This window comes from Myotis daubentonii, chromosome 21 (assembly GCF_963259705.1).
Source record: "Myotis daubentonii chromosome 21, mMyoDau2.1, whole genome shotgun sequence".
Taxonomy (NCBI): domain Eukaryota; kingdom Metazoa; phylum Chordata; class Mammalia; order Chiroptera; family Vespertilionidae; genus Myotis; species Myotis daubentonii.
Genome location: NC_081860.1, coordinates 1,387,797 through 1,400,847, shown reverse-complemented (window position 1 = coordinate 1,400,847; position 13,051 = coordinate 1,387,797). Strand labels below are relative to the sequence as shown.

Genomic DNA, 13,051 nt, shown 5'->3' with positions numbered 1-13,051 from the left:
AGCCCCTATCAGACCCGCACAGCCCCGAGGCCTGTCATCTGTCCGCCGCTGCGTTCCCAGGCCGCGCCCCGGCCGCTGTCCCGGGAAGCTGAGCGCCCATCCGTTTCCCGGCCTCCACCCTCCCTCCCTCCTCGCAGCGCTGATGCTGAGGGAGCAGGGACAGCAGACGGGCCGTGTTCGTCCCGAACCCTCCAGGAGGGCCGTGAGCGCGGGCATGGGGTGGGGGTGGCTGGGCAGCTGAGGGACTCAAACCCTGACCTTCCCCCCCCCCCCGCCCCGAGCGGCCAGGCTGCTGCGGCCCTGGCTTCGCCCCCCGGCCATCTCCCCGGGGCGGGCACGGTGCTGGCCACTCTGGGGTCCAGAGAAGAATACGCATCAAGGGCCGTCATGGGGGGAGGGCGGGGGACAGACACAGGTGCCGAGCGAGGCTCAGACCCAGCGGGGCCAGGGAGTATGCGGACGGGCCAGGGCCTGCCCTCCGGACCCCCGAGGACCAGCCTGAGGGGCTCGGGGCAGGTCCCGGGGACGCAAGGCTACGCCCTGGAGTCCCGGTTCCTCCCTCAGCCCAGCCGGCTTCGGCTGCGAGGGGAGATGCGGGGTCGGGGTCGTCAGGGGGGAGGACGGCGTCGGCCGCGCAGCCTGGGGCCGGCCGGGCGGCTCTGGGTTGGAATCCTGCCCTCCTTCGCCCACCAGGGAGGCGTGCGTGGCCGACTCTGGCACCCCCACACCTTCGGGGTGACGGCCGTGCTCTGCCTGCACGGTGGCCGCCGCGTGGCCTCTTGCCACCTGCAGCCACGGACACGGGAAACCCGGCTCCTGTGTCCGAGAAACGGACTTTCTAACTGTAGTTGGAATATTTATTTAGTTAGTTATTCATATTTTTTATAAAGTTATCATTCTCTTATTTATTTATTCATTTCAGAGAGGAAGGGAGAGGGAGAGAGAGAGAGAGAGAAACATCCATGATGAGAGAGAATCATGGATCAGCTGCCTCCTGCACGCCCCCTACTGGGAATCGAGACCGCAATCCGGGCCTGTGCCCTTGGCCAGAATCGAACCCAGGATCCTGAAGTCCGCAGGCCGACACTCTATCCACTGAGCCAAACTGGCTAGGGCTCTATTTATTTATTTAAAATTAGAGGCCTGGTGCACAAAATTCATGCACTGGTAGGGTCCCTAGGCCTGGCTGGCGAGCAGGGCCCATCAGGGCCTTCTGGCTGCCGGCCGGGGCCTGCCTTCAATCCGCACCGCCCCCTGGTGGTCAGCGCACATCATAGCGAGTGATCAAACTTCTGGTCAAATGTCCAGGAGGGGACATTTTACGTATTAGCCTTTTATATAGAGAGATATGTTTTTACTGATTTCAGAGAGAAAGGGAAAGAGAGAGAGAGAGAGAGAGAGAGAGAGAAACATCAGTGATGAGAGGGAATCATGGATCGGCTGCCTCCTGCACGCCCCCCACTGGGGATGGAGCCCGCAACCTGGGCCTGTGCCCTGACTGGGAATCGAACCCTGACCTCCTGGTTCATAGGTAGATGCTCAACCACTGAACCACGCCAGCCGGGCTGGAATGACACCTAAACAGCCACATGTGGCTGGTGGCTACCTCATTAGAAAGGACGAGTCTAGACCAGGGGTCGGCAAACGGCGGCTCCCGAGCCACATGCGGCTCTTTGGCCCCTTGAGTGTGGCTCTTCCACAAAATACCGACGTCCGCGCATGGGCCACGAAGTTTCAATCGCTCTGTCTGTGCGCGCCCAAGCGCGGACGTCGGTATTTTGTGGAAGAGCCACACTCAAGGGGCCAAAGAGCCGCATGTGGCTCGGGAGCCGCCGTCTGCCGACCCCTGGTCTAGACCCTGGATTTCCCAGAGCCTCAGTCTCCGCATCTGTGGTAGCTGCCTGTGAAGAGGGCGTGGACGGAGCGTGTGCATGTGGGCGTGTCACGGGAACCTGCACGCATGCCAGGCCCCCCCAACAGGAGTGTCACTGGCCGGGGGGGCAGGGCGGTCCCAGCAGGAGGGCGGGGTGGCCGCGGGCAGCACCCGCCAGGCGCTCTAATGGCCGTGTCAGGAGGTGTTGGGAATTAGCCTGCGGCTGGCGAGACCAGGAAATGTTTTCTTTTTGGATGATTCACACGTTTTCATGGTTTCGTTACCCTCATCTGTTTCCCATCAGAGAAGCCTCCACATGCCTGTTTACTGGAAGGGGGCGGAGAGCAGCGGCCAGGAGGGCTGTGTGCGCCCCGCTCTGCAGCAGCCGGGGGAGGGGAGCCCCGGGAGAGATTGGGGGGCAGTTGCCCCAAACAAGGGAGCAGGTGGAGTTCTCGCTCTTTCGGGGGGAGATGGAGAGCCAGAGAGGGGGGCTGGGGCTGAAAAGAAGGCATGTGAGTCCCCTGGACACACACGCACACACACTCACACACATGCGCACACACACTCACACACATGCGCACAATGCACACACATGCACGCACACACTCCCTCACACACATGCGTGCATGCACACACTCACATGCACACTCACTCTCACACGCATGTGCACACGCATGCACACATGTGTGCACACTCACACACACACATACACTCGCATGCACACACACTCAATCACATACGCACATGCATGCAAGCACGGACACACATGCACGCAGTCACACACGCACACATGCTCGCACGCACATGCACACACATGCACACAAGCACACTCACACACACAGACCCCTGCCTGGGGAGTTCCTGACACCGTCCACCAGGAGGCGCTGGTGAGCAGGGCCCAATGGACCGTCCCCTCTGAGTCTTACCCCATGGTCGGCAAACTGCGGCTCGCGAGCCACATGCGGCTCTCTGGCCCCTTGAGTGTGGCTCTTCCTAAGCCTTAGGAGCACCCTCATTAAGTGAATCACAATGTACCTACCTATATAGTTTAAGTTTAAAAACCTTGGCTCTCAAAGGAAATTTCGATCGTCGTGCTGTTGATATTTGGCTCTGCTGACTAATGAGTTTGCCGACCACTGGGCTAACCCTCCAGGGCGGGGTCAGCTGGGTGTGGGCTGCTGCAGACACAGTCACCGGCCTCGCTAAACCCAGGGCGGCTGGAGGGCCCCGAGGGAGCCAGCGCCCCCCCTCCCCCTCTCCTCCCTGCACTCAGGCCCGGAGCAACCAGCGCTCTCTCTGGCCTTAGGAAGCAGCCGGAGCCCTGGTCGGTGTGGCTCAGTGGGTAGAGCGTCGGTCTGCAGACCGAAGGGTCCCGGGTTCGATTCCAGCCCAGGGCACCTGCCCGGGTTGTGGGCTTGATCCCAGTGTGGGGGCGGGGTGTGCAGGGAGGAGATTCTCTCTCATCATTGATTCTCTCTCATCATGGATGTTTCTCTCTCCCTCTCTCTTCCTCTCTGAAATCAACAAAAATACATTTTTTTAAAAAAATTGGGTCGAATTTTACTTTCTGTGGTTTTATTTCCAAAATAGTGTATTTGAATTGAGTTGATATGCTTTCTTAGGCCATAGCTGTCTCCTGCCCCCAATCCTATTACTTCTCTGGTGGAGCTGCTATTTCTTTCTTTTTCTTTTTAAAATATATTTCTTTCTTAATTTCAGAGAGGAAGGGAGAGGGAAAGAGAGAGAGAAACATCCATGATGAGAGAGAATCATGGACCGGCTGCCTCCTGCATGCCCCCCACTGGGGATCGAGCCCACAACCCGGGCCTGTGCCCTTGACCGGAATCGAACCCGGGACCCTTCAGTCCCCAGGCTGATGCTCTATCCACTGAGCCACACCGGCCAGGGCTGGAGCCGGTATTTCTACTGCTCCCAGCAATGCACCCCAGTATCCCTGGGACAGGACCCTCTCTCCATGGGGGCCGTCTCAGAGGGGCTGTGAGGGCAGGCCTGTCCCCCCCGCCGGCCCGCCAGTGCCCGCCCTGAACGTGACCTCTGAGCTCTGTCCCGGGGACTAAGTGTGGAGCCTGCAGAGGGACGCCCCCAGGGAGCTGCCCGCCGGTCCCCGCCCCCCAGGGCCCTGCAGCCGCCCTGTGCCCTGCCCTCTCTCGGCCCGGCCGTTCGGCCTCTGGACGAACACAGTCGAGTCGCGCTCTGTCGCTTACAACCAGGCCACCCGGATGGGCGCATCGCTCTGGCCACTGAGAACAACGAACCCGGTGGTGACGTCCGAGGTCCCTCTTCGCCGCTAACCACCTGGGATCCCGTGGCCTCGCCCACCACAAACGACGGGCGCCGAAGTCAAGATGGAGGAGGAGAAAACCCCAAACCAGGGGTTCTCAACCTGGGGGTCGCAGCCCCTCTGGGGGTCGAGCAACCCTTTCACAGGGGTCGCCTAAGACCATCGGAAAACACATATATCATTACAGATTGTTTCTGTGATGAATCGCGATGCTTTCATTATGTTCAATGTGTCACCATGAAAATCCATCCTGCATATCAGGTATTTACATGACGATTCATCACAGCAGCAACATGACAGCAATGAAACAGCAGCGAAAATAATGTTATGGTTGGGGGTCACCACAGCATGAGGAGCTGTATTAAAGGGTCGCAGCGTTAGGAAGGTTGAGAACCACTTTTGGGCCAAAAGCTATCGAAAGGAGAGATTTTAACATCCCTGGCAGATCGCATGGTCACCTAAGTGACCTGTGCGTGGCGGCCACGTGATGTGCTCTGGCCAATGGGATGTGGGCAGAGGCTGCAAGTCCGGCGCCCAGGCCCCCAGCATCCTCCTGCGTCTCCATGCACCCTCTGGGGACCTCCAGCCCCCCCACACACACACCCGCCAGAGGACTGTGTCCTGGGGAGACGAAGAGCCATGGGGAGCCGGCCTGAACCGACCTCTCAGCCTGCAGAAGCTGCGCCCCAGACAGCCTGCAGGTGCACGAGTAAGAAGTCAGAAAAGGTCTGCCGTGAGATTGCAACGGGTCCTTTTGTTACGCGGCGCGCTGACGGATACAGGTCGTCCGTCCGTGGCTCCAGCCGGCAGTCGGCCTACCATCCCCAGCTCCCACCGGCCTGGGCCGGGGCGGAGGCGAGTCCTACCTGCTACTCGGACCTGGTTGGGGGCACAGGCCCGGCAGGGGAGGACCCGGAACTCCTCGGCCTGGTACATGGAGTAGTCGGTGCTGGCCACCACCACGGTGTCCCCAGGCTTCCACGACCGCACGTCGGCCTCCAGCGTCAGGAGCGTGCTGTTGACGTGGGTGTCGATGGTGACGGTGAGCTTGGGCCTCACTGTAAGGACCCCGGGCGGGTGGGCGGGCGGGAGGGAGGGAGGGAGAGAAGGAGGGAGAGAAGGAGGGAGGGAGTGAGAGGCGGGCCCTGGCCCTGAAGCCCTTTGCACTGTCCGCCTCCTCCCTGCCCTTCCCTACACAAGGCAATGCCAGGGCTGCCTAGCCAGACCCCACACCGCCTGGCTCACATCTTGCCGGTCCTGGTGCAGGTTTTGGGGAGTCAACAAACACCCCCACCATTAAAGAGCCATTCGTCAGCTCCGGGCGGAGGAATTTTCCACCGAGGTCTCGTCCCGGGGGGCCGCCTCCCCACACCCACTTCGCTCGAGACGTAACACAAATCCAGTTCCTCCCGGTCATTATTTACAGGAGCCGCGAGCGTCCCCCCCCGCCCCCCCTGCCCCCCGCCCCGCCCCAGACCTCCGTCCCGGACGCTGCCTTTCTGGAGGCGGCCGCGCCTCTGTGCACCAACCGGCCATTCCCAGCCCCTGGTAATGAGCACCTCCGGGCCTGGGTTTAAAATAGCAGCAGCCGGCCCCGGCCGGTGTGGCTCAGTGGGTAGAGCGTCGGCCTGCGGACTGAAGGGCCCCGGGTTCGATTCCCAGTCAGGGCACATGCCCAGTTGCTGTAGGCTCGATCCCCAGTGGGGGGCGTGCAGGGGGCAGCCCACCCATGATTCTCTCTCATCATGGATGTTTCTCTCTCTCCCTCTCCCTTCCTCTCTGACATCAATAAAAACATTTAAAAAAAGAATACTGTATTTAAAAAGTAATAATAATAATAACAGCACCCAGAGGGGCCAGGGGCCGCGTGTCCATGCAGGGTGGGGGGGGGCTGCAGGGGGTTGTGGGGGGCTGCAGGGGGTGGTGGGGGGCTGCAGGGGGGTGTGGGGGGCTGTAGGGGGTTGTGGGGGGCTGCAGGGGGTTGTGGGGGGCTGCAGGGGGTGGTGGGGGCTGCAGGGGGTTGTGGGGGGGCTGCAGGGGGTAGTGGGGGGCTGCAGGGGTTGGGAGACTGCAGGGGGTTGTGGGGGGGCTGCAGGGGGTAGTGGGGGGCTGCAGGGGTTGGGGGGCTGCAGGGGGGTCGGGGGCTGCAGAAAGGTCACCCTGTCCACGGCCCCCTGATATTCTTGGACCAGGCCCTTCCCTGATAGACCAGTGGGCAGGGCGGGGTCTGCCGCCTCCCACCCGCTCCCGGCACCCTCCCCTCCCTCCTGTGTCATTGGGGGGGCCCTGTCCCCAAGCGGCTTGGAGGCCGCGGACCCAGCCACCCAGACGCGCAAGGCCGCGCCGCCTCTGTCGCCGGGAGGGCTGCTTACCCGGCCGCCCGCACAGGAACCGCACGCGGTAGGGCGGGCAGGCGTGGCCCTGGGCGTAGCAGGCGAACCTGTAATCCTGGCCCCGCTTGTAGACGGCCTCGATGGTGAGGTTGGCTCCGCCCGCCGCCGTGGCCTGGGTGGGGAGGGCAGGGAAATTGCAGGGCACAGCCGTGACTCTCCTTTATTTTGCAAAGAAGAAAGGAGATGACTCACGCCCTAAACACACGCTCGCACGTCTCAAACCGCCCCCGAAGGGAGCCTGCGGCGCGGCCGGGGCTGTCATTCCGGCGGCCGCCCGGTTCCCGAGACCCACGCCCTGCCCCGGGCCCACGGGATCGGGCCCGGGCCTGGGTCGCCGGGCCCATGGGATCGGGCCCAGGCCGGGGTCGCCGGGCCCACGGGATCGGGCCCGGGCCGGGGTCGCCGGGCCCACGGGATCGGGTCCAGGCCGGGGTCGCTGGGCCTCGCCGGGGACATGCTGAGCCGGTGACGGCGAACCTTTCGAGCTCGGCGTGTCCGCATTTTGAAAAACCCTAACTTAACTCTGGTGCCGTGTCACCTATAGAAGTTTTTTAATCTTTGCAACCATAGTCAGACAAAGACTTCTATTTCTGATATTTATTTCATATATTTCAATGCCACTGAACAAAGAAAAATCAACCCAAAAAATGAGTTCGCGTGTCACAGGTTTGCCATCCCTGTGCTAAGCCTTCGCATCTCCGGAGACTCCGCTAGGAGCAGGTGCTGTCTGGGCACCAGCTGGCTGGTTGCGGCTGGACCGCCCCCCCCCGCCCCCCAACCCCGCACCATGGACCGTGGCTGCAGGAGGATATAAACCACGTTCAATGTGCTGATGATCACACACCACGTGGGGACTCTTTGAAATGGTGCCCAGGCCCCGGTCGATGTGGCTCAGTGGATAGAGTGTCGGCCTGTGGGCTGAAGGGTCCCAGGTTCGAATACTGTCAAGGGCACAGGCCCGGGTTGCGGGCTCCACCCCCAGTGGGGGGCGTGCAGCCGATCCGTGATTCTCTCTCATCATGGATGTTTCTCTCTCTCTCTCTCCCTCTCCCTTCCTCTCTGAACTGAATAAAAATCTTTGGGCCCCGGCCGGTGTTGCTCAGTGGATAGAGCCTCAGCCTGCAGACTTAAGGGTCTTGGGTTCGATTCCCGGTCAGGGCACATGCCCGGGTTGTGGGCTCGATCCCCAGTGGGGGGTGTGCAGGAGGCAACCGATCCATGATTCTCTCTCATCATGGATGTTTCTCTCTCTCTCTCCCTTTCCCTTCCTCTCTGACATCAATCAAAATATTTTTTAAAAAATAATAACATCCAACGACGCCCAGGCCCCTCCCTCCTAGAGGCTGGGATCTGACTGGGTCTGGGTGCGGCCCGGGCACCAGACCTTGGGAACGTGCCGGGGGATTCCAGCGGGCGGGCGGCGAAGCGTGAGAGCCCCGCCTGGCAGCCCAGAGCCGAGGGCTCACGTCTGTAATCTCCTTCCACCTTCAGGGCGGAACGGCCTGTCTGGTCTCTGCTGGCCTCACAGACCAGGAAACAGACTCACAGAGCAGAGGGCTCGCCCAGGGCCACACAGCCAGCAAGGGGCAGAACAACATTGGCTCTTTGTTGTTGTTTTAAAAATATTTTTTATTGAGGTCGGAGAGGAAGGGAGAGGGAGAGAGAGAGGAACATCCATGATGAGAGAGAATCATGGATCGGCCGCCTCCTGCACGCCCCCCACTGGGGATGGAGCCCGCAACCCGGGCCTGTGCCCTGACCGGGAATCGAACCCGGGACCTTTCAATCTGCAGGCCGACTCTCTATCCACTGAGCCACACCGGCTAGGGCTTTGCTTTTTTTTTTTTAGAGAGAATGGAAGGGAGAGGGAGAGACAGAGAGAAACATCGATGTGAGAGACGCACATCGATGGGTTGCCTCCTGCACGCGCCCCGACCAGGGAGAGCTGGGGAACCTGAAATCGAGGTACCTGCCCTTGAGCAAAATCGTGCCCTTAACCGGAATCGAACCCGGGACCGACGCTCTACCCACTGAGCAACACCGGCCAGGGCCTGAGCACCATCGGGATCCAGCAAAGCCTGCCGCTGCCCTCACACTGCGGCCCTGGGGCCTCGACCTGGTGCCCTCGTCCATGCTGCCTCCTCCCCCTGCCCGGGGGCCCGGGGGCAAGGACCAGGCTTCTCCCGTCTCCCTGACCCCAGCCCCCAGCCCGGGGCTTGGCACGGAGCGAGGTCTCCGTGGCCGGGGGCTGGCGGGGAGAGGACTGGGCCGCGAGCGGGCTCCCGGGAGGGCTGTCCGGCCAGCTGGGGCTCGTCCCGGCGGCGGGGTGTGGGGAGACCGGCTGTCATCGGGGCGGGCGGGCACAGCCGGCCTCCAGCTGCTGTCCTGCTTGGCACCGGGACCGAGGCCCCCGGGGCTGGAGCCACAGGAGGCGAAGGACAGTTGGCCTTCGACGGGGCTGCTTTTTAGGAAATCGTGTCTTGAGCCCAGCAGATGGCCGCTGGCTCTGGCCGCGCGGGAGAGCCAGGGGGACGCCAGCTCAGCCTTTTCCCGCAGCGGATCAGAGGGGGCTAGACGGTCGAGGTCGCCCGACCGCCACGCCCGGCACCTCTGGCCCCCTGAGGCCAGCCCGCTCTTCTGCAGCCGCCCCGTGATATCGCCAGCTCCACTGCCCACTGAAGGTAGACAGAGCTGCCCGCTGGCACAGCTCAGGGGTTCGATTCCCCGTCAGGGCACAGGCCCGGGTGGCAGGCTCGATCCTGGGAGCCACGGGGGCCCCGAGCACCCCCCCACACACGTGGCCAGCGCCCCGGAGGCCCGCCCTCTCCCCAGTCACCGGGACCGCGCGGGTGGTACCTGGATGTCCAGCGGGCGGATGCAGATCTTGCCCGGGTGGGCCGCCCGGAGGTCGGAGATCTTCGCCCCGCCTTTGGCGGGGGCCGCTCCGTCGTGGTCAAACCATTCCGTCCACTCGGCGTCTGTGCAGGAAGCAGAGCAGGAAGTCAGACAGGGAGGCCGCGGGGCCAGGCCCAAGCCCCCGAGGCAGCCAGCTGGTCGTTAAAAACGCCTCTTACTGCCCTGACCAGTGTGCCCAGTGGTTAGAGCATCGGCCTGCGGACTGGAGGGTCCCGGGTTCGATTTCGGTCAAGGGCGTGGACCTTGGTTGCGGGCACATCCCCAGTAGGAGGCAGCTGATCGATGTTTCTCTCTCGTCGATGTTTCTAACTCTCTATCCCTCTCCCTTCCTCTCTGCAAAAAATCAATAAAATATATATTTTTAAAAATGCCTCTTACTTCATAAAAGCAATAGATAGTCCTCGTGGTTGCAAAAAGGAGGCAGAGGAAATCCGTGCGTGAACCCACAACCCAAGGATCGGGCCCGGCTGCACCCCACCCCGCAGGCCGGCCTGGCCCGGAAAAGGGATCCGATTCTGGAAGAAAAAAGCCATCTCTCTGGGCTACTGGCCACGGGGCCTGATGAATTACAGGCAGATTTCGGCCCGGCCCGCGTGGCTCCGTGGTTGAGCGTCGACCTGTGAACCAGGAGGTCAGAGTTCGATTCCCGGTCAAGGGCACAGGCCCGGGCTGCGGGCTCGATCCCCAGTGTGGGGCATGCAGGAGGCAGCCGATCCATGATTCTCTCTCCTCATGGATGTTTCTCTCCCTCTCTGACTTCAATAAAAGAAATACATTTTTTAAAAAAGGACAGATTTCGGTTGCCACTTCAGGTGCCCCTGCCACAGGGACGCGGTCTCATTGGCGCAAGAGACAAATCCCGATGGTGCCAACTCGGTCCGTCCGGCCTTCGGTCCGAACGTCAGGCTTGCCCGGCGGCCCGCGCCTCACCTTGAACCCACTCGCTGGAGGCAGACACGTTGAAGTACTCGCCGTGCTCCGACCGGAACAGTTTGAACACCCGGGCAGCCGCGGAGCCCCCGTGACCTGGCAGAGAGCAGACGTTCAGCCACAGGCAGACCCCAAGTCTGGGGAGGCAGGGGTTGGAGTGGGGGGGGGGGGAGTCTAAGGCAGAGGGAGCCCCCACAGGGATCTGAGCCGCTTCTTGAAAAACAGAGCTCCATGCCTGGCCGGTGTGGCTCAGTGGCTAGAGCATCAGCCTGTGGACTGAAGGGTTCCAGGTTCGATTCCCGGTCAAGGGCACGTGCCCGGGTTGTGGGCTCCATCCCCAATGGGGGGTGTGCAGGAGGCAGCCGATCCGTGATTCTCTCTCATCATGGATGTTTCTATCTCTCTCTCTCTCCCCTCCCCTTCCTCTCTGAAATCAATACAAATATATATATATATATATTTAAACAAAAATAAATTTTACAAAAAGCTCCAGGCCATTCGTGGTTCCTGGAAGCACATGAATGCCTCTTTGCCTTCGGTTTTGAGAGTGACTGGCGGTGGCCCCCCAATCCGTATTCTGAGCCCCATCATTCCTCATAGGATCCCTCTCTACGCTCGGACCCCGCCGAGCCGCCCGCCTGCCTGCCCCTCCTCTGAGCAGAGGCCGCTGTCGCTACGAAGGCCCACCCCAAGTGTCTTTTTAGCTCAAAACATTGCCCCTCTGGCCCCGTCCCCCTCCCACCTCCCCGGGTCACTCGCTCTGGACGAAGCTGATCGGGAGGATCATAAGCGAAGTCGCTCCCACATGGAGCTGGGGCTGACCTGCCCCGCAGGGCCCCCTCAAATCCCTGGGGGCGCAGAACAGGCACACGGCCTCCGGACGGGGTCCCCGCGCCCCCCCAGGACCCCAAGGACTGTTGGCAAAGATAATGACAGAGCGGATCTGTTGGCTGCTGGACCGAGGGCTACGAGACTCGACATTAAAAGCGCTGTTTGGGGTGGGCATGGTTGGGTTATGCCTTCTGGGCCCATGGCCACCTCGTCCTGCCGTGGGCAGAGTGTCCCCCTGCCCTGTCTCATCCATCCCCCTCGCCCTCGCCTCCCGATGGGACCTGGTTGGGCTTCTGCCTGAATGAATGAGTGAATGAATGAACGATTCCCAAGCAGCAGCTCTCACTGATCTCAGGTACACAGGCTGGCCTCTCACTTCAAAAGGCCTTTGAGTTTAGGGTTAAAGGCGTCGATGACGTGTTCTCAAAAAAAAAAAAAAAAAAAAAAATATATATATATATATATATATATAAAATCGGCCCCGGCCAGTGTGGCTCAGTGGATAGAGCCCCGGCCTGCGGACTGAAGGGTCCCAGGTTCGATTCCGGTCAAGGGCACGTAAGTGGGTTGCGGGCACATCCCCAGCCCTGGTCTGGGCATGTGCAGGAGGCCGCCCATCGAGGTCTCTCTCACATCGATGTTTGTCTCTCTGTGTCTCTCCCCCTCCCTCCCGCTCTCTCTAAAAATCAATGGGAAAATACCCTCGGGTGAGGATTCACACTCACACGTATTGTCTCACTGATCGACCCTCAGCGGTTCTCAACCTTCCTAGCGCCGCGACCCTTTCATACACTTCCTCATGTTGTGGCGACCCCCAATTTCATGGTTACAAATGGAACATAATGAAGGCATAGCGATTCATCACAAAAACAATATGTCATTATAGATGTGTTTTCCGATGGTCTGAGGCGACCCCTGTGAAAGGGTCGTTCGACCTCCAAAGGGGTCGCGACCCACAGGTTGAGAACCGCTGCGGGGTTCGCTTTTGCCACTTTGATGGAACGCGGCCAATCCGGTGCCAGGAGGCGGGTCAGCCAGCGCGCCCTGGGGAAGCCCTGAAGCCCCGAGCGTCGTTGCCATGGAGCTTCGTCGCCATGGAGCGTCGTTGCCATGGAGACGCGTGGGTGGGGGCGGGGACCGGGCCTCCCGCACCCGCTGCTCACCGTGGTACTCCACGTGGTCTTCTACGGAGGACGCCGGGTTTCCCTTCACCGTCACGAAGCTCCAGGGGTGTCTGCAGGGAACACGCAGGGAAGTCAAGCCCCGCACACGCCCGAGCCTGTGCGGAGGCGGGCAGGACGCGGAGCCGCGGGGGCACGGCGCCTGGCGTCCGGGGTTCCCCGGGCTCCGGGCTCCGGGCTGGGCTTCCCTCCCCGACACGGGAGCCTCCCTTGCAAACGCTGGGCTCGCCACCCGCCTGGCCGGCCTGCGCCTGGCCCTGCACGGGCATGAGTCCCGCGTGTCAGCGGCCCGCAGACCCGCCTCCACCCGCCAGGCGCCCGCAGGCCCTGGGGCGAGGGCTCTGGCTCCTGTGGGCCACGAGGACCCCGGCCCAGGAGCCGGGCACGCCCTCCCCGCGGGGCCTGGGGCAGCTGGCGGGACCGGCCGGGTGCAGTGACTGGCCCCGATGGGCACCGGCTTGGGGAGCAGAGAGATGCCCCTTCGTCATGGGGAGCGAAGGGGAGGGGCGAGCGTGCACGGCCGGGGCAGGAGGGCCTCACCGCCCTGTCTGATGGAGCCAAATGCCTAGAGTGGCCTCTCTCCCGCTCTGAGTCCCAATAGCGCTGAGAGGTCGGCTTTGACCTC

General features: G+C 61.8%; 1 protein-coding gene across 1 annotated transcript in view; it reads right to left on the bottom strand.

The window, feature by feature from the left end:
- CEMIP (cell migration inducing hyaluronidase 1) overlaps positions 1-13,051 on the bottom strand; it is a 118,491-nt gene that overhangs the window by 35,188 nt on the left and 70,252 nt on the right. Inside the window, exons 8-12 of the mRNA XM_059677963.1 lie at positions 12,409-12,479; positions 10,415-10,510; positions 9,425-9,546; positions 6,548-6,680; positions 5,042-5,233 (exon numbers count right to left, since the gene is read on the bottom strand). Coding sequence (XP_059533946.1) covers positions 5,042-5,233; positions 6,548-6,680; positions 9,425-9,546; positions 10,415-10,510; positions 12,409-12,479 — 614 coding nt within the window. The remainder of the gene's footprint in view (positions 1-5,041; positions 5,234-6,547; positions 6,681-9,424; positions 9,547-10,414; positions 10,511-12,408; positions 12,480-13,051) is intronic.